Source organism: Bactrocera neohumeralis, chromosome 3, assembly GCF_024586455.1.
Source record: "Bactrocera neohumeralis isolate Rockhampton chromosome 3, APGP_CSIRO_Bneo_wtdbg2-racon-allhic-juicebox.fasta_v2, whole genome shotgun sequence".
In the NCBI taxonomy this organism is placed as follows: domain Eukaryota; kingdom Metazoa; phylum Arthropoda; class Insecta; order Diptera; family Tephritidae; genus Bactrocera; species Bactrocera neohumeralis.
The window spans coordinates 15,622,936-15,644,748 of NC_065920.1; the positions used below are offsets into that span (position 1 = coordinate 15,622,936).

The window sequence follows — 21,813 nt, forward strand, 5'->3', positions numbered from 1 at the left end:
CAATATCAGTAGCGTTATAAGGTGAAATATCATACACCACTCTTGGTACTATCGTTCACTATCTCATTGCCACCGAATCCCATGTGATTTGGCACCCAATAGAAGTGAAATCGCTTGTTGTTGGCGATGTTCGCCACTGCTGCTCCGCTTCCCTGCCCTGAAGGTTATATGCATATGTAAATTTTTCTGCAAACTGTGCTGTCTCGCCAATTTTATTGCGCAGTTTTTAGGGAAGAAGTATAGTATATAGGTGGCAGGCTTAGCACAATTTCAAGGCCACTGTTGAAGTGGTTCTTAGAGCTCCCATTATGAAGACTCTTAATACATTCCTTTAGTTTTCGGTAAGTAGATTTCCGTATGCCTATCTACTACACGAACACTTCATAGACCAGAAGTGGTCTCACAATCGTTGTATAGCACCAGTTCATGAGAGAGGGAGAAAGTTTCCAGATTGTGCTCAGAATCTGCTTTCATGTATATAAGGTTTGCCCGCCTTTTTCACACTTTATTTTTGCTTTCTTCTACATTGTGCTTCCATGACTACCCCAAGATTCTTGGTGATGTCCTTGAATGAGAGTTGTGTCCAACTTATCAAAGGAAGCTTTCATGAAGGTATTTTGTATTTCCTAGTGAAAACAAGCAGATCGGCACCCTCCAGATTCAACCCCAGACCAGCTTGCAGTGCCCAATTCTGGACTATATTGAGAGTGGTAGTCATAACACTCGGTATGTACTTTCCCATTCTTAATATATCAATGTCGTCTGCGTACGTCACTATCTTTGAGACTTTGCCGTCCTAGTTCCTTAACAGTTTATTCACAACTAATGTCCGTAGTAGCGGAGTTAGCACTCTCCCCTGCGAAGCGTCTCTACAGACTTCTTTCGTCATTCCATCGTCAATCTACTGTGTACTTATTTTTCTATAAAAAGATCAAGAGACTTCTGCCTCAAAGTTCTATGGCAAAGCCAATACGTATTGACTCGATAGTAAAAGTCTTCCGATTATATAGAAGAAAAAGTCCGTAGCCACCATACTCTTCTCAAGCTACCTTAGAAACGCCAAGTAGAGTGTTTGGAATACCCGATTTTATTTGAGTTCTTTTTTTTTTGTTCTAGCAAAGAGTTGTCATATATCAGGCATGGCTTCAGTCTAGTCTATGAACCAACTGTCTAAATCATCAATATCGCGTTTGGGTTGCCATCTCCCCTACAAAAGATATACTTTTTTTTTAATTTTTTTGCAATTTTTAAGAAGTACTCGGAATATATCATAAATAGCGGAGTAATGAAGTCAATTGAGAAGCTCACGCACGGGAGAAAAGTTATCTGACCAAAATATCCTCTGGGTAGGCAGAGAACATCCGTTTAAATGCGAACTAAAGTTAGAAGGCGAAACATCCCCTCCGCAAAGTTGTGCGCAGGGTTTGGGACCCGCCACATAAAAAACGACCCAATGAAAAGGAATCATGAAACATTAGTTTTCCGCAAATATTAGTCTGAGAGAAAAATAAAAAAACTCACTGCTGAGACATTATTTTTAACAACATGAGAGAAAACATGGTTCGAAACTTTACTAATCTACTGTATTTTCACGCTTTTGATATTATCTTGGTTATCTCTAACTTGTGCAAGTTTTTTTTACACAAAAACTTAAGACTACATAATATCGATCTCAATGGGTGGCACTGTTTTTGATAACGAATTTATTGAACTTCAATGTTTGCAATATTTAAACTTAAAGTTCACTTCAAAATGATTTCGATTAAAGAAAGTACACTCTTCGTGCCTCTCACATGATCCTAATAAATTTATTGCAGTAAACAAAAAAGCACGAGTTTTCACTGTTATAACTTGTTAGCTCACATGATGACTAGCTACCTAAACATTTCAGTTAATCAAATCTCGTGACAGACATACGTCTACACACAACAATTGCCGTTAGACGCCATATGTGCCACTTAACATATAACTGTGAAACTTGAGTGCGCTCACTCGTTATAAAATGTCTCAATTAGACAGGGATAAATACAAATTTAGTTAAATTATCAATCAGCTGAGAGCTATACTAGACATATGTATGTTTACGAAGAAAGAGTAGGGCGCGCCAACACCCCCCTGAATAATGAATGGAAATAGACGCTAACGTTATCGGCGTATTGCCAATAATATTTATTATATTAAGGTTTATGGCACTTGAGATTAGCGCACCTATCAGCCATGACTGAAACTTGACTACGCTCATCAATTGACCAATTTGACTTAAATTAAACACAGTTAGATGAGGCAGAAGTGCCTGGAACTCCAACGCGGCCAGTTCATTTATTTAGCCGTGCTAACAGTAAAATAACTGCTAATTGCTAATTTCCAATTAACGAATCGTGAAGTGTGTAACTCACGCGAAAAAAACGCCAAACTAATTAGGTACGAAGTGGATGCGTGGAATTAGCATAGAAAATGCTTAATTGAATACTTGTAACATTTTTTCCTAATTCCTAATTTTGTTGTTCTAAATGAGTGTATTAATTTGTAATTACATGCGTGGCATCATTTGTATACCCTCACACTGCCGTTGCTGATTGCCTGCTTAATATGCAAAACCAATAAAAAAAAATGGAATTAATTGAAGTCACGTATACGCACGGTGTTTCCCACACCCGGCTGCCATTCACTTTATGGCATCAGCGCCACACCTGTCAGTCAGCTGATTGACATAGACACGTTTATTGATTTATTTAATTTTTATATTTTTCGTGTGTGTTTTCCTTCTAAACAAGCGATAAACGTAAAAATAAATAATTAAATGCAATTTGATCTTTAATAGGCTGCTAACTTGTTGATATGGCAATTAACGTAATTATAACGCGTCATAATTACAGAATGTATGTATAAGGTGATTGCAATTTGATGACAAAATATTTCGCAAAATGTACACACTTCTGCAAAGCAATCATTCTTTGCATATACAACAGACGCTGGCGTTTGGCACGTGATGACAAATGGGGAAATCGCAAATACTGATAACTGATAAGTAAACGAGTACACTGACATGTAAATTACATGACTTGCGGATATAGATATGTGGACATGAATAAAGATATAGACAAATAGATATAGATATATACAAATCAATATGATCTATTATATTTACACACATGTGTGCAAAATTTTACGAGGAAAATCCGCGACCTATCACCGTCATATGTTTGGTTTTGCACAAATTCGTGGGAAATTTATATTTTAAATCAATTAAAGTGTCATAGAATGAGTTTGGCTGCTGGTGCGCACTCTTATATATACTTGTCAAAGGCGTTGTTCAAGCACTAGTGTTTCATTGATACGCCAGACGAAGAGTACAACATTGCTAAGTGAGAATATTTATTTTCTGGGAGCTCGTTGCTTATATTTGTGCCAAATATTTAAAAAAAGGTTTGGAATATTCACTTCAACTGTATAATAATCGAGCCAAAAAAGGTATACCACATAATGCTAAATTGGTTACATTGAAACACCCAGAAGTCAGGAGTATATACACGAAAGATAATCTTAGTGTCTGATTTTTTGAAGAACTTCGAAAAAAAAACTAAATCTTAAGTCCAGTCAACGCTATCGAATTCAAATGCTATAGTACAATAAGAGACTCGTAAGAAACACCTTTTACATAAAAAATTTAAATAAAAAAAAAGATTAACATTGGTGCCAACGAAACTTTAACTGCATTCACAGCTATGATAAAGAATCTTATCTTGATTTTAATCGGTCAATTGTTGCAGTGGTCCGATCTAAACCATATATACGAAGAGTGTAACAGTGCCTTGGATAATAGTTCAAACAAAAATTCGTGAAAATATATCCTTAAATGAAAAAAGTTTTCATTCAAGAACTTGATTCCGATCGTGCAGCTATATGCTGTAGTGTAGCGAGATGAGTAATTTCTTTGGAGATTGCGTCGTCGCCTAAAACAATAATTCATGTGAAATTTGATCAAGATATCTCGTCAAATGAAAAAGCCTTTCATACAAGCATTTTAATCCGATCATTAAGTTTATATGGCAGCTATATGCCAGAGTATTTTGATCTGAAAAATTTTTACGAAAATTGTTTTATTGCCTGAAAAACTCATCCATAAAAAATTTCGTTGAGATATCTCGTCATATTGAAAAGTTTTCCATACAAACGTATTATTTCGATCGTCTAGTTTGTAAGGCAGCTATATGCTATAGTGATCCGATCTCAACAATTCCTTCAGAGATTATGTCGTTGCTTCAAATAAAAAATTTTCTCATAGAAGTGTTTGATTTCGATCCTTCAGTGTGCAAGGCAGCTATATGCTATAATGATACTACATCGACCTTTCCTACAGAAAAAACAGTTTCTTTGAAAATAAAGGAAGTGTACAAAATTACAGATCCGTATCTCAAAAATTGAGTGACTAGTTTGCATAATCCTCGGTCTTAGAGATTTTTTGCTCGTCTTGTTGGATTTCTTTCCAGCAAACGTTAACTTAAAGTTTAGGAAACAAATAGCTTGTGGAAAATTGATAGAAGCGAATAGATGGAGAATTAACTTGAAATCCGTTTCTTGCAATTTTTCAATCATTTTCATGATTTCTGGCATGATTCTCTGTTCGCCAAAATGAATATTTTTTACGAGACTACGAGTTATTCTAAGGTTAGTTTCAAATTAATTTTTCAGACGAATTTCCAAATATATACGCCATAAAACTTGTTAGCTGACTGAGGAGTTGTCTCTCCACACGTCAATCTCCACTAAGGAGTTACATGGGTTTCCTCGGCCTTTTCACAACAATTTTTTTCATATAAAAATATCATATTTTATTAGAACTTTTTATTGTTACAAACACACACATTTAATAAAGAAATTCAGAAACTCTTGAAAAAAATATTTTATACCAGCTGTATACTTTTGATGGCTAAATCTAACTACGAAACATATGAGGCAATTCTAATGCCGTCGCCTCATAGAAAACTAACTCACTTGCTGGCTTCTAAATATTGCACATAAAGATGTATATATATGTATGTGACCACATTCGCGTCAAAAACACAAACAACTTCAATATCAAAAACTCTTACAAATCTTCAAACAACAACTACAACCACATTTATTTGATAATAAGACGATTAAGGCAAGAAATGACGCTTGATAAGAAACAAGCGATATTCAATGACACATATTTTACAAATATAAAAATGTATGTATAAGCGTAGCAGAACGAAACCTAACAGTAAAATGCATAATCTCACATAACAGCACATACAAAATCAAACATTCATACTTACATACACTTAAATACAATGAAATAATCTCTGTGGCTTTTGTAGTTGCGCGTTTTAGCGTTTTATCAACAGATTTACCAGCGGATCATACTTACACACATCGTATAGTTTGAATGCCAATGGAATGTACATGCGATACACACACACATCGGCATACCACCATATGCAGTTAGTTATGTGTGTGTGCTTCATAAATAAATACTTTTATTTTCATGTTTCAGCTGTTCATACATTCCACGCAGCAAGAAGCCAACGCCGGACAACAAAGCCATACACACACACACGTGGTGCAAACTACGTTAGCTGGATGTTCGATAGATATACGGAGCTATTGATGTTTAGCGCTTGATGCCAAGTGAAGCGTCAACATGGGCGATATGTTCCGCAGTGAAGCGATGGCCTTGTGCCAAATGTTTATACAGCCGGAAGCGGCGTACTCGACGATGGCCGAACTAGGCGATAGTGGCTGTGTACAATTTCGTGATGTAAGTGCGTCTCACACATAATAACTACAGCAACAATAATGTAGTTACACTGCAGTGAAATAAATTGAATGCAAGGTAGTAACTGAAGATCCTACAGCCAACCGACTACAATATTTTCTAAGCAAGCGAGCGAAATTTTTTACCACTCGAACTTGAAACGAAACCGAAACCGTTTTCACGTAGAAGTTCAATATTTCGAACTAGTCTATTTCGTATTCGAAAGTTCGACTTCTAAACTAGTGTTCTTTTTACCAAAATCCTTATTTCACTGCAGGGTATATACAGGCACAAACACACACACTCACAATAGCCAAGCGGCGTCACGAATGAAACGTCAAACCAAAATGTTTTCTGTTTTATTTATTTTCGTCATTTACCATGCACACCTTGCTGCTTACCCCCAATTTACTGTTTGCTTTCACTTTATTTTGTTGCATTTTCACATTCCAGTTGAATGCACAAGTTAGCGCTTTCCAACGTAAATTCGTGGCAGAGGTCAGACGTTGCGATGAATTGGAGCGTAAAATACGTTACATCGAAAATGAGCTGCGCAAGGATGACATCAAAATACCCGAGGTGCTGGACGAGCCGCGACCACCGTATCCGCGAGAAATCATTGACCTGGAAGCGCAACTGGAGGCGATTGAAACCGAAATACGTGAACTTGCCGCCAACAAGGTCAATTTGAATGCCAACCATCAAGGCATGCTGGAGCTGAAGCATGTACTCGAGAATGCGGATAATTTCTTCACCGACAGTGAAGTCATCAATTTGAGCGCGCAACGCTTCTCCGATGCCGCTGAGTATGCGCCGCCGCTGCCTGGCCAACAACGCGGCCAGTTGGGTTTCGTTGCCGGCATCATCAATCTGGAGCGTTACTTCTCCTTCGAACGCATGTTGTGGCGCATCTCGATGGGTAATGTCTTTCTCAAGCGTAGCGATCTCAGCGAGCCACTTTTAGATGCCGAAACCGACAAACCGGCAGTGAAGACCGTTTTTATCGCCTTCTTTCAGGGCGATCAGTTGAAGCAGCGCATCAAAAAGGTATGCGCTGGCTATCACGCCTCAGTTTATCCCTGTCCGAGTTCCTACTTGGAACGCCAGGAGATGCTTAAGGACGTGTGCATGCGTCTGCAGGACTTAACATTGGTGCTCAATCAGACAGCAGATCACCGCAATCGTGTATTAGTCGCAGCTTCGAAGATACTGCCCGCTTGGACGATTATGGTGAAGAAGATGAAGGCCATCTATCACACGCTCAACCTGCTCAATGTGGATGTGAGCAATAGGTGTCTGATTGGCGAGGGCTGGGTGCCAACTTGTGACTTGCCGATCGTACGCGATGCTTTGGCCAGAGGTTCGGCAAAGGTGGACAGCACAATTACGTCATTTTTGAATGTAATCGAAACGAACGAACAGCCGCCTACATATAATCGCACGAACAAGTTCACGCGCGGTTTTCAGAATTTGATCGATGCCTATGGGCTCTGCTCCTATCGTGAAGTGAATCCGGCACTCTATACCTGCATCACGTTCCCCTTTTTGTTTGCCGTGATGTTTGGAGATTTGGGTCATGGCCTTATACTGCTATTGGCGGCACTCTACATGGTGCTGAATGAGCAGAAGCTGAGCCAGAACAAGGGTGAAATATTCAACTTATTTTTTTCTGGACGCTACATTATGTTGCTTATGGGTATGTTCTCCCTCTACACCGGTTTCATATATAACGACGTCTTCTCCAAGCCAATAAATATTTTCGGCTCTGCTTGGCGCGTGAACTACAACACCTCAACTGTGTGGAACAACTCTATCCTGACGCTAGACCCTCTTTATAGCGTGAACGGCGTTTATCCATACGGCATGGATCCGATTTGGGCATTAGCTGATAATAAAATAATATTCTTGAATACCTACAAAATGAAATTGTCCATCATATTCGGTCTTATACACATGGTCTTTGGCGTCTTTATGTCTTTTCTCAATTTCGTGCATTTCAAAAAGTACTCACACATCTTCCTCGAGTTTCTGCCGCAACTGTTGTTTTTATTACTGCTTTTCGGTTATTTGGTATTCATGATGTTCTTCAAGTGGGTAGTGTATTCCGGTAAGGCCACCGAACAGGCTCTAACGCCTGGTTGTGCACCATCCATACTTATCTTATTCATCAATATGATGCTCTTCGGGCACACGGAGCCCAAGGACGGTTGCAAGGAGTACATGTTCGCGGGACAAGAAGCACTGCAATTGGTGTTGGTTGTGATAGCGTTACTTTGCATACCATGGATGTTGTTGGGCAATCCATTGTTGGAGAAATATAAGCGTAGCCAAAGAGCGGTAATTATTTTGAAAATATGTATTAAAATTTCTTTAAATTTAGGAATTTTTTTGACCCTCCCATAGCCACAAGTTACACACACTAACGGTGTCAACAATACTGCGGTGCATAACTCGACAGTTGCGTCTAGTTCGGCTGGTTCGCCTGGTTCGTCTGGTGCGCCTAAACCAGTGGCAAACGGACACGCTGGACACGGTGTTGCTGACGAGGAGCCGATGAGTGAGCTGTACATAAAGCAAGCCATACACACCATAGAGTATGTGCTGAGTACCATCTCGCACACGGCCTCTTATCTGCGCTTGTGGGCGCTCTCGTTGGCGCATGCGCGTAAGTCTACTTAACGCATTAATATTGAGTTTAAATTTTTTTACTTAAAGCTTTTTGTCAATATTATAGAGCTGTCAGAGGTTTTGTGGATGATGGTGATTCGAGTCACATTTATGCTAACGGTCTTTATTCCTGATTACTATTATATTATCTCCATCGTTTTATATTTTACATTCGCTGCATGGGCATTTTTTACGATCGCTATTCTAGTCATTATTGAGGGTATGTCCGCGTTTTTGCACACACTACGCCTGCACTGGTGAGTAGATGTGAGACGAAATTGTTAAAATGTCAAATATTAGATTCTAAGGAAATATTTACAAATGGACGAAAAAGATCTGGAATTTATTGCTCAAGTTTAAGTCATTTTCCTTTAAATAACTAGTTGATGAACTCTCCTTGTTAAATACTTTTGTGCAACTAAGCTTAATAAAGTTTTCAAAAATTTGGTTTTTCAAAAAATCACGAAAATTTCAAAAATATAAACCAAACAAATTTAAATATTATTTTTATTAAAAAAAATTTATATTTAAAAAAACTTATTATTTTATTTTAAATTTGAAATATCAAAAATTGTATTACTTTAATTTCAATTTTGACTAATAAAATATTTTTATTTATAAAAATTAATTAACAAATTTAATTTAATTTTAATTTTTAATTTAAAATTTTGAAAATGTTAAATTTAAAAATTCAGTAATTTCGAAAATCTGCCCTAAAAATTGAAAGAAAAAAATATTTCATTAAAAAAATTGTGATTAACCTAATTTAAATTTTAATAATTTTAATTTTTTATTTTTTTCATTAAAATTAATTTAATTTAAATTTTAATTAATTTAATGTTTTTTATTTTTTTTTTAATTAAAATTTTAATTTTAGTTTTTTTTTTTTAATTTCAAAATTTTAAAATGTTAAATTTGAAAATTAAAGTATTAAAATTATTTTTAATTAATTAGTATAGCGTAAATTCTTTCATCGAATTCATTCAACAGCACAAAAATTTCGAAATTTTAACATATTAAGCAAATTAAAATATTTTTTTATTAAAAAAATTTCAAAATTTATAAAATTAAAATAAAAAATTAACTATTCAATTCTTTTTTTTTAATAATTAAATTTTTTTATTTAAAATTTCTTTAAAATAATATTTTTAATATTTTTTAATTTAAAAATCTTAAAAGTTAAATTTAAAAAAATAAAATAAATTTTAATTAATTTAAAATTTACATTTTCTTAATTTATTTTTTTTAATTAATTTAAAATATCTATTTAAATTAATATTTAATTTTTTTTCCTAATTTCAAAATTTTAAAATATGGAATTTGAAAAATTAAAATATATTTTAATGTCGATTAAACAAGCAATTTATAATAATAAGTTAATAAATTAATTAACTTTGCTACAATTCTATTATCGAATCCGAAAAGCGAACCTAACAAATTAAAATATTTTTATTAAAAAAAACTTATTTAAAATTTAAAAAATTAAAAAATTTTGTTTATTTAAAATTTTTATTTGTTAAAAAAACTAAAATTAAACAAAAAAACAATAAGAATTAACTTAAAATTTGTTTTTTTTTAATTAATTCCAAATTTTTATTTAAATTGTTTTTGATATAAAATTCAAAAAATTAAAATTAAAAAATTAAATTAAAAAATTAAATTAAAAAAATTTATTAATTTAAAATTTGCACTTTGTTTAAATAATTCCAAATTTTTATTTAAAATATTTTTTAATTTAAAATTTAAAAAACAAGAATTAAAAAATATTAAACAATTTAAAATTTTTACTTTTTTTAATTAACTCCAAATTTTTATTTAAAATATTTTTTAATTTAAAAATTTAAAAAATTAAAATTAAAAACTAAATTAATTATTTTAAAATGTTTACTTTTTAGTTAATTCCAAATTTTTATTTAAATAATTTTTAATTTAAAATTTCAAGATGTTAATTTTGAAAAACTATAAAAAATTTAGATGTCAAAAATTTTCGAAAAGCTACCTAAGAAGTTAAAAGAATTTGCAATATGAATCAAAAAAAAATTTAATTTTTATTATTAATATCCGACTTTTGAAGCAATTTCAAAAATAAAATATTATTTCAAAAATATTTTTCAAAACTAGTGTTTTCAAGTCAAAAAATATGTAGCAAAATTAATTTCTTTGTATTCTTTGCAGGGTTGAATTTATGAGCAAATTTTACGAAGGCCTGGGCTATGCATTTCAACCCTTCTCATTCAAAGCAATACTTGAAAATGCTTATGAGGATTAAGCACATAACATAACGTGACAATCTGTATATACTATAACAGTTATGATAAAAACAAAAAAAATTTAAATATTTTTGAAATTATAACACAAATAAATTGAAATTCCGCATCCACTACAAAAACTCCCTGTTTATTTAAAAATTTCTGAAACAATAAATTTCAGGCCAGGTGACCGTCAAATTTTGAGATAACGCTCTGAAGGTAAGCGCGCGTCTTTTTCTCTCCAAGAAGCTATCTATTTGTTGGAAGCTTCGATATATTGGACCGCTATGGCATATAACTGCCATACAAACTGAACGATCAGAATGAAGTGCTTATATGGACAACTTTTTTATTTGTTAACATAACTTCACAAAATTAGTCATCTACTATCCTCCAAGGCATGGCTACAAGCTACGAAGAAATTGTTCAGATCGGACAACTACAGCATATAGCTACCATACAAGCTGAGCGATCGAACTTAAGTGTTTGTATGGAAAACTTTTTTCTCTAACAAGATGTCTTCACGAAATTTGCTATTCATTTTTATGAAAAGAATTCATAAAATCAGCGAATAAACTGTTCGGATGGAACAACTATAGCATATAGCCATACAAATCGAACAATCAAACTTGTACTTATTATCTTTTTTATTAGTAAAATAAATCACTTTCATTCACACTGAGAACTAACACTGCAATATATATCAAGACACTGTTGTCTATATATTTTACCTATGTGAAAGGATTTTCTTAGGTTTTGTCCGCAACTTTTGCAACTAAAAACGTCGTTTTATTTACCCTAAAATTTGCAAACAATAAGTCCACATACTTACAAGTGCTTATCAGCATTAACAAAAGACTGATGTGTTATCTACTAATAAGTCTTGTAGCAATTATTTGTTAACCAATATTTATTATTTGTTTTCAATATTTATATACGCTTACACAAATGCTGTTAAGGCCTGTAACCACTTAGGCAGCAATTATGACAACGAACTGCCAACCAAACGAAGAGATAAGAGTGTGTAGTATCTTATCAGCAGCTGAGAACTTTTGCACCACCCGAGTTGGGCAACAACAATTGTTTACACACAAACCGGCGTCAACCTGAGTCATATCGCTGAGAAACCTACCGCCTTATCTGATTGCCAATACAATTCACTCAAGTGGGGCTATCAAGGTGTCAAAGCCAAAGCGTGGGGGATTTAATATTATCTACAACTGGGCACATATATCACATTTTCAATAGGGATATTCAGTATGTATAGCACTTGGTCTGCTAGCGGAATGAAAGTCAATAATTGCTGTAACTAAAAATCAAATTTAAGCAAGCAAACAAGAGTTTAGACAGATTTGTCTAATCAAATAAATGATGCAACGATTATTATGATATAAACTTATTTATGACAACAAAATTAGAGGGCAAAATTACCTATTTGTTCCAAGCTAAAGCCGGAACAATATTGTTTTCTATTCGCTTACAGTATATTTGAAGTCTTTGCCACGTTAAAGTTGTGAGTGACGAATCGCACAACCAACTGGTATAAAAGACATAACAAGTGGTTATACCACGTTACTGAGGCATTCATTCAGATACTCTTTCACATTGAAATCACCAAGAAAACTTTGCTGTTAATTTTGTGAAGAGGAAGAAAATGACATGGCAAACAAAGAAGTGAACAATCGAAAGCTCAAATAATATGGAGCTCCTGGTCCTTGATAATTCCAGATGGAGGTTCTGGCAATTTACGCTGAAGTATTCGTCACACAGGACCTCAACGCTTTTTACGAATTTTAAGAGCGACTTGGTATCTAATTTTGCTACTTCAGCTAGCTCCTTGAACTGCGAAGCTCCTAGATATCTAAGGCGGGTATCAGATAAGTCTGCACTGAAACAAAGGAGGTGTTCCAGCATCTCTCTTATGACCGCTCCCGTGGCGGACAGTTCAACAAGAAAGTGTACAAACTGCAACGAAATTTAATCTGGATAAAAAGCCTTCAAAGCTCATTGCATTTCATTTTAAAAAATATGGCCCCTAAGTAGTTTTTAAGTCTATATAAGAGACCAGTTGTTCTAGCAACACCTAAAGTTCTTACCACAGTCACACCTACTTAACACTTTTTATCTGACAAGGACTATAACAGCTGTAGTAAAAGGCATGAACTCAGCACTCATTCTGAGCATATTATTTTACCGTTACAAAAAAATTTCGACTCACCGCTCAAATTCTAATTTGGCTGACTAAGTAAATATGTGGACTAATTGTATATATTAACACCTCTTGAATAGCCAACAAACTAAATAAATATCACTAAACTTTTGTAAATATTTTGCAATTTTAGTGACTTTAGGACTTTTGCATGTTTCTTTTATGCTTAGGCAAGCGATTATAAACAATAATATTACTCTAAATTTCTTTTAGCATTTCAAATAGCTTTTGACGACCACTAGTTTCAACAACTATGAAAAAAAAACACTGTCCAGAACAGAACTAAATTCATACGTGCCTTCATACCCTGTTGGAAATAAATATTGTTAATAGACTGAATGATATACCACAGTTTGCTCAATAAGAAAAGTCGGAGCGTGATGAGCTGCGTCGATTTCGCCATGTCTCTCATTTTTTGAGATATCTCTGTAGAATTCTTCTCCACCCAAATTCAATAAGCTGATTTCTCGAAATCACTGATATCGGACCACTATAGCACATAGCTATTATACAAACTGAACGATCGGAATTAAGTGCCTGTGTGGAACAATTTTCCATTTGACGAGACATAATCGCGAAATTTGGCTTGAATGATTTTCCACGAAATGTGCTGAGATATTTTCCCCTGGTCTTCTTCCATACAGCTTCCGAAAGTGGCATCCGGTGAGAATAACAATCTTACGGCATGGACTCCGAAAAATCGCCTGTTACAACTGCCACAACTAGGGAGACGCTAGCCTTACTGACGGAAAAGAGTTCTCACACTTCACCTCTTGCAATCAATATTCGACCAAAAGGAGCTTGCGACAGCACCTGAGTCGATTGTAGTCCACCGATACCGATAGTTGAACTATGGAACCCTTCCATATCAGCTATCTGCTTTACAATTGCCTGCGATTCTGCTGTGACCTGGCACCCATACTATTTTTGTCACAAAGTGACTAGAAGCCATTGACAACGAGGCATTCTTTTACCAGCTCTGAAAGCATAGTTAGTGAGCTGAAACCTAGTATCGCCACCCTGCAATCAGAGTGGGTAGTCGCTTCTTTGAAGGAGGCTGCACTCCGGAGCTTTAAATCTACTACCCCCTTAATGGGCGCAACCTCGGCTTGAAAAACACGACAATGGCCAAAAAGTCTGAGACTGAAGTTGATAAAGAGTTCCTGACAATATATCCCTCTACTAACCTTTCTATCAAGCTTTGACCGATCCGTAAAGAAGCTCACTGCACCTCTACTCCAACGGCTTCTACCCAACCATAACTCTCTTTCAGGTAAGTGGACGGAAAAAAAGCTTCCAGAGTTTGGTTTGGCGACTCGAAGGTCCAAAAGATCCGGTATAAAGTCAAAGCGTCAGAGGATTTTCTTAAGCTCACACACGTGTTCACTTAAAAACCTGCTCTTTTTTGCTCTCTCTTCAATACTAGGTTCCATGAAAGCTTCTTATCTAACAGGAATCCTAAATGCTTCACTGAATCCGCAGTTTGCTGGCAGATACTTCGCATCCGCGGCAATGGTGCGTCAAAGATCTTGTATCTCCTAGTATATAAAACCTTCTCAGTTTCATTCGGCTTAAGGGCGAGGTCACTGCACGGATTTCCTTGCATCAACTCGTACACGGTACTCAAAAACTTTACTCTGACCATCGTTTGTATAGGCAATCACTCAGCAGCCACGATGCTCAAGTTTATTAAGACTTATGGCTTCCTCAAGCCATCACACGATAATATGCAGGCCAGTGTCTATTGACCTACTTTTACCATAATCGTGTTGCGCTAGTAATATATGGTAACTCGTTATCTTATATGTCAGTCTATCAGCCTCTCAAAAGTAAGAAATAGGAAAGGCTGATGGGCCTGGAGTTCTTGAGCGCATCGTGGGAGCTTTAAGCAGCAGAAGAGGCTGATGGACTTGAAGCCCTTGGCCGTAACGTGTGATCTCGTTTCAGCCTTCGGGTTGAAAGTAACTCTGACTCTCCTCCAAGCTCCCGGAATAATATCCCAGTCTTATGCGATTATGTTGCAGCTGCGCTTGTATGATGCCATCCGACCCGGTGTACTTCAATGGTTTGCAAGAATTGAGCGCACAAGTCATATTTCTTTCATACCAAGCCATAACCACCATACAAGTTTAAATAAAACATTGATGACGTAACTTTTTCATAAAACTTTCCTAGTGGCTCTTAAAGCCACAAGATATTTGATTTGATGCACACATGCCTGCGATTAGCATTAACACCATAGCTGCTTACCAGTGTCAACAGATGAACAGCAACAATTGTTACAATAAGATGAGCAACACAAGCATAGAACAGTGTTGCCGCAGCAACATAAACAAACAACACAAAGCAAGTGTGCGGCAGTAAGGATGCCAACAAAGCAACTGCACAGACGCCTCAACAGATTATATTTGAAATGCAAGGACAGCAGCTGCAGCGACTACAACAAAAGGCTCTGTAAACACTAAAGATAACAACAGCAACATGCACTTGCAACGGGACAAATATGGTCATCTCTGTGTGTGTGTGTGTGTGCTTGTGGCATGTATGTAATTTGCACTTGCCGTCGTGTTGCAGTTCATTGTCGAATATTCGTTACACTGTTTTGCATGAGAATGTCCGCAGACATGATTGGCAATGCCGCGACTGCTGCTAATGCTTTGTTCGACAAACACTTGCTGCTGTGCTTGCCCCATTTACATACTCATTTAGATGCCACAGCAGGGCGGTTGTGTGTGCCACTGTTGCCACAGTTGACATTTTGGTGCTATTTATGCACCGCGGCCAAACGCGCGGTCATCACAGTGTGTGTGTGTGTTCAACAAATGCATGTCAGCAGCATGAATATGCATACGTCGACAATGTGGCACTTGAACGCAGGTGAGAGCGCACATAAAAAAAAAGTTTTTTTATGTAAGTTTTTCTTGCTAATTTTCACATTTACTCAGTTGGCGCACTTTGGCGCGCACTCACCTTTGCAGTTGCTTCTATAACTGTACACACTTTTTATGCCTTTAATATTTGCATTTATTGCTGTGGCCGTTACCTGCGCTGACTCTCGTTGCACTTGCATTGAAGACACGCTGACATCTTCGCGTCTTTAGTTGGCCTACATTTAGGCGCTGCGCCGCTTGCGCTTATCCTTGACACGCGAACGCGCTGGTACGTAACAAGTGCCCACACAAACCACATACATACGCGCACAAGAATATGCCAGCGATTTTTGGTTGTGTGTGCGCGCGTTTTCCTCACTTACAGACACCTTGAAGGGTTAAGTGCGAGTCGCAAATAGTGCGCGTCGCCTTAAAATATGCTTAGAATTTTTGTTGGCTCTCCTCATGCGCATCTGACACGTTATGCAAATATAAATAGCGGTGCTCTTGCTTGCCTGCAAGCAGTTGCAATTCAATTACTAAGTAGCTTAGCTGCGCGCGTTGAGTGCCACTCAGTTGAATTGCTCGGCTTTCGCAATTGAATAAGTCCATATTTTCCAAAGATACTTCTTGCCAATTAACAAGCGCGCGTGCAAAGACATTTCATTCAGCAGCAGCAGCAAAGTATTCACATATTTCATTTCGAATAATGATTTCTTTTGCCAAGCGCTTTAATTGCGTGCAACACTTTTTTACCTTTGTTGTGCCCTTTTGACCCATTTGGTTTCGAAAGCGGAAAGCGAAATATTGGCCATGTGCAACTTTTTAACCCGCCGCAAATTGCCGGTTAATTGCCTCTAAAAGTTAAACTCAAATGAGTTGTGTGAACTCACACACACACATGCGCACGCGCATTCGGCGTTAATTACTTTCATATTTTTAATTATGGAAATACACGAATGCATGCGGGCATGTGTAGTTGTTGTTGCAGCAAATGTATGCAAGCGCTTTTTCATTAAATACAAAATTGCAAATAAAATAAAATTAATTGTTAATAAGTAAATTGAGGCGAACGAAGTTTTATCTTTTGAACTTAAGCAATTAAAATATTTCCTTATGGGGCGACAGGAGGTAAGGTGACTTGCTGAAAATTAAAGACTGTGATGGGAAAATATTGTAAAAAACACTGATCTTTCTTCCAAGATTTTTCGTTATCGAAACTTTCTTTTGTTATCGAAAATTGCTGTTGAACTGATTTACAATAGCCCAACATGCCAGCTTCTTAGCCTGAAAATGGTAGTGAAATTAGATGAGCCTCCATTTCTTAATATTTATAGATATGTGGTCTACCAAATTTGATTTTGTTGTTAACGATAATGGTATGGAAGGGCACGCTTAACCATATACGCCGCGAAATTAGTTTTATTTAAGGGATCGTCTCAGAGTGACCCTCCGAAAAATCACTGGCTTTCGCGATTTTTTTATTGTTGAAATTATTATTTTTATAAATAAATACACTCATGACGAATACAAAATGATTTTTTTTATGTTTATTATTGGGTATATAATAGTTAAATAAACCGTTGAAATTATAAATATTTAGTGAATTAATGACAGCGGTTTTGCTTGGAGGCGTTTTGGTTCGTCTTCTATGTTTGCTTATTTCAAAAAATTATTTGAAGAATTTGTATAAAATTAAATGTGCGGACGCCTTCCGAATATTGTCTGTAGCATAAAATGAAGCTACCTTGAAGAAAGGTAACGTTTATGGGTGGCACAAAGTACTCTCAAAGGATCTTGCAGATGTGAACGATTAAGAGCGTGCCGGCCTCTCGAGCTAGTCAAGAAAAGACGAAAACACTAGTGAAGTGAAGAAAATAGTATTGACCAGTCATTATACAGTCGTATGCAAAGGTCTTACGCCCTTGAATATGATCGAAAATTGGCTTTTGCATCATAATAACGCTCCTGCTCACGCTTCGTTTCTTCTGCACGAATATTTGGCCAAAAACAATACATCAAAGTTTGCGCAGCAAAAACTAAAGTGTTTGAGGTGATAAGAATTGCATCGAATGAGGAGCTTAACAAGATTCCAAAAAAAAAATACTTTTTATAACTGATTTCAAACTATCTTTTTTCAGGTCGTTGACATGATATCTTAAATTCTATCTAATCGATTCCTTTGAAATTAGATTAACATCTTTGTTGCACATCTCTTTTCCGCGACTGTCTTGAATTTTGCAAAATTTCGATTTAAAGTATTTTGAAAAAATTCGAAAAGTTAAGGCGATACCATTTTGTGAACTATTTTTTTATTTGGCAAAGGTCAATCCGATAGCGGCTGAAGAACTCTGTGAATTTGTTTGTTTTAGATCACTACAATAATTGGAATAATGTCAATTGGGAAGCGTTTTGCACATACTATAGCACCCACGGACATTGTCGGTAGGTGCATTGCTGCGAAGCACGCTCTAAGACTCAGGGAAACTGGGAATATGAAGGGTTCCGAACAATGACGAGCAAAAATTCTCTCCTCCTTCAATTGAACTAACTTTGAAGTGGAAATATCCAGGAACTTTCTTGTCCATTATTTAGTCTTTGCCAGGCTGAGGATGTGTCTTACCTTTGGCGAACTAGATAAACTAAACGAAACTGACATTAGCGGCCTCAGCAAATTTGTGTCCGCCTCAAAGCACATTAAATATTTTTAAGGGGCTTATAATTTTTTATATAGAAGTTTTAGGTAACATAATAACCCGGCGTTATAAGTTGTCCTAGTGAGATGCCTGTTAAGATCGACCCCTTAAACTAACCTAACTTAATTATTCTACTTTGAGTTGGAGGAATTACGCTCAGCGTTTCAAGGACTCTTCTTACAAGAGATATTTATCCCTACTATTCTGTAAATATTACATTGAGTTTCAAGGAATGCTTTAAAAAATATGTTTCATTTCGAATATTTTGCAGACTTCACAATCACGACGATTTCTAAAGTGCCTGGGTAAGCCAACGAAGTACGGAAAACGTCTACATCCATCTGCTTACTAAAGCTGTATTAGATTTTCCAAGCGTCAGGCAGTTCCGAATTGAACACATTATAACAATTGTGCTAACAGGCAGGCAGCTGAAGAAAACTGTCAAAAATAATGTACGCATATACAATACGCTGCAACAATTTGAGCACGGAGCTCGAAAAATTAACAATTGAGACCTCTTCTCGGTTTAAAATTGAAAATTTTGTACTTAGATGTAATATACATATGCACTTTTAAAAGTAATTTCAACCTTAAGCTATTCAAATTAGTAAACCTGCTTTAAAATCTATAAAACAAAACTTAACAGCATTGCATAAAGTATTTCTAGCACTTTCATGATTTGAAGATATATTTTTTTCCGAATGAAACTCGTTATAATTATTATTGTATGATTGATGTACGGTTGATGTATATTTCTCGAAATGGTGTACATAATATCCTTCTTCTGCTTAATATCATAAATTTCACGACCTTTAAGTCTAAGTGTATATTGAGTATCCACGAAGTCTGTAACACACAGAAGGACACAGCAAAGACCCTAGAAAATATATATAGAAAAGATAAGCATGACGAGCTCAGTCATACAATGCTCGTAATAATACAGGTTTAATGTCTTCAATTGACTCAAAACGGTTCCCCCGGTGTTGTACTTTGAGTGTGCTGAATAGCCAGAAGTCACACGGAGCTAAATCAGGCGAAGACGGTGGCTTATGATTGTTATTTGTTGAAAAACTTACAAAGAATCAATGTAGTATGGGACGATGTATTGTCCCTTTACGAATAGTTTTACGACGATCGAAGAAAACTATCAACATAACCTTGATTTTTGACCTTCTTTGAAGTGGTTTTTTCGGCTTTTGCTCACCTTGGCCTCCATATACACAACATTGAATGTTTGTTCGGCTCGTAAGCATACATCCAAGATTCATGGCTAGTAATAATATGTTTCATGACATCTTGGTGGTCGGAAAGCATTTTTTCGCAGACGTAAACGTGACGCGGTTTTTAGAAAAAAATTTAGTGATTTTGAAACCAATCGTACCTTCACTTTTCTTAGCTGGAATGATGTTTTCAAATGACCATTATTTGATGTTCATGGCCATCCTGGACGTGGTTCGTCGTCAACGCGTTTACGACTCTCTTTGAATAATTTATACCAATTATCGCGTCCAACAATTGTCTCCCAAGGTTTTTTCTAACATTCTGAAGGTTTCAGCACCAAAAATTTGATTCCGCACACAAAATTTAATAGAACTTCTTTATAGAATAACTTCACTCATTGTCAAATATAAAAAAGTCTTACTATTTCTTGCCCACAGTACTCTTTATTATAGAATTAAACACTTACTTCTTTTGCACTGCATAAAAGTAAATCAATAAGCCCACTTTAAAAGCAAAAATGTCTGGTACTGCAGCAATTTACATGGTCATAAATTATCAAATCGCCAAAGAGCATACAAATTGTTTTCGAAAACCTGCATATTTTCAATTGTCCAACTACGCGCCCGCCAGCTCAGGCAACAGAAAGCAATACACATTCTATTTGTTATATTTGTGTTTGCATTTTGGCGTACAACTTTTAAATATGTATGTGTGACTTTTTACTTGTATGCCAGTTTTGAAAGTTGACATAGCACATTCAATTACGTATGCGCATTAGGGTGTGACGCAACGTATTTATTTTATAACTAAAGTTTATTTTTGAGCTCAAAGTGACTGGCATCCAAAATATTAAACACTTTGTCGACGGAGGGTAGAAATTAACATTCGAGACTTTCAAACGGACTCAACAAAAGTGTACCCTAATGTATTTACACACATAATAGACATGCATATGTTTGTTACCTCGCATAGCATGGCTGGCATTTCCACCAAAATTGCTGTTATTTTATTGATAGTTGTTGTCTCAACCATTTGGAGGTGTCTACGAGTATTTTGCATGCAGCGGCAAGCGCGCCACTGGCTGGCTGGCTGGCTAGCTGGCAGTGAGCAAAAGATTTTCAATTGTGTTTACAACAAATATAAATCAAATTGTGTCAAACGCTTGGCAACCCAAAGAATGCTTTGGAAATTTCTTTTTTATTTATTATTTTTTTTTATTTTATTTTTTTTTTTTTCAATGCTTGTTGTAAAATTTTGGCCGATATGCGCCTACACGCCAGCCATATCCGCCGCCGCCGCCATCACGTTAGCGCGGTGAGTAAGCAACTATCAGTGCCACCAACAGCGGGCGTTGCCAGCAAAAGGCTTTTTACGCCACCATTTTGCTCGGCCGCTGCCAATTTTCTACGAATTTCGTCCGACACCGCCGCGCCGGCAAAGACAATGCCCACTTGAACGCCCACTAAACCGCGGTGGCGTTAGCAAATATTGTGCAATAAACCAGACAGCGAAACGCCACTTCAAAAGCATGTAGACATTTGCTGCTTTATGCATATACATACATACATATGTAGGTACATACATACATATATACACACATAAATGTATGCAAATATGTGTGCGCGCCCCTGCTGTCTACATTTGTTAGCGCAACTGCTGCGTTCGGCGTTTGTTTGTCAAGCCATCGGCGCCCTGTTTGTTTTACAAATACACAGCCACTCGTTGTGTGCGCCTGTATGAGTGCCCGTGTGTATGTGTGTGCGCGTGGCGCTGCGTTCAAAACTAATCGAAATCGAAAATTTATTGCCTTTTAATTGTTGCTGCTGCTTTTGTTGTAGTTGGCGCTGCCTACTGTGTACTTTTCACGCGCTACCTCACTCCCTCCGTCTTATTTATGGTTTTGTTTATTCAGATATAGTGCTTTTTCGCTGTCGTTGTTGTTGTTGTTAGTTTCGTTTGTTTGCAAATAACAGAAACATTGAATTTGTAGAAATTGAAAAATGTTTTAGCAAAACGGTGACACGATTGCTTGCGTGTGTTTTCCTTGTTTTCGTTTCATGCTGTTCGATACATACATACATATGCCTTCGAATTCTCGTGTGGAAATGAATTTTGTTTCGCG

The 21,813-nt window shown here is 36.3% G+C and overlaps 1 protein-coding gene across 1 annotated transcript; it reads left to right on the top strand.

The window, feature by feature from the left end:
- Positions 1-2,300: 2,300 nt before the first annotated feature.
- Positions 2,301-10,821, top strand: LOC126752929 (V-type proton ATPase 116 kDa subunit a 1-like). Its single transcript, XM_050463974.1, has 6 exons — positions 2,301-2,421; positions 5,519-5,782; positions 6,233-8,116; positions 8,183-8,444; positions 8,514-8,703; positions 10,622-10,821. The coding sequence occupies exons 2-6, from the start codon at positions 5,666-5,668 to the stop codon at positions 10,713-10,715; spliced, it is 2,547 nt and encodes an 848-aa protein (XP_050319931.1). The 5' UTR covers positions 2,301-2,421; positions 5,519-5,665; the 3' UTR covers positions 10,716-10,821.
- Positions 10,822-21,813: the final 10,992 nt, after the last annotated feature.

Excerpts from the sequence above, each read along its gene's own strand:
- LOC126752929 (XM_050463974.1), top strand. The coding sequence starts at position 5,666 with ATGGGCGATATGTTCCGCAGTGAAGCGATGGCCTTGTGCCAAATGTTT. Across the intron at positions 8,117-8,182 it reads ATAAGCGTAGCCAAAGAGCG|CCACAAGTTACACACACTAA; the intron begins GTAATTATTTTG and ends ACCCTCCCATAG. Across the intron at positions 8,445-8,513 it reads GCTCTCGTTGGCGCATGCGC|AGCTGTCAGAGGTTTTGTGG; the intron begins GTAAGTCTACTT and ends TCAATATTATAG.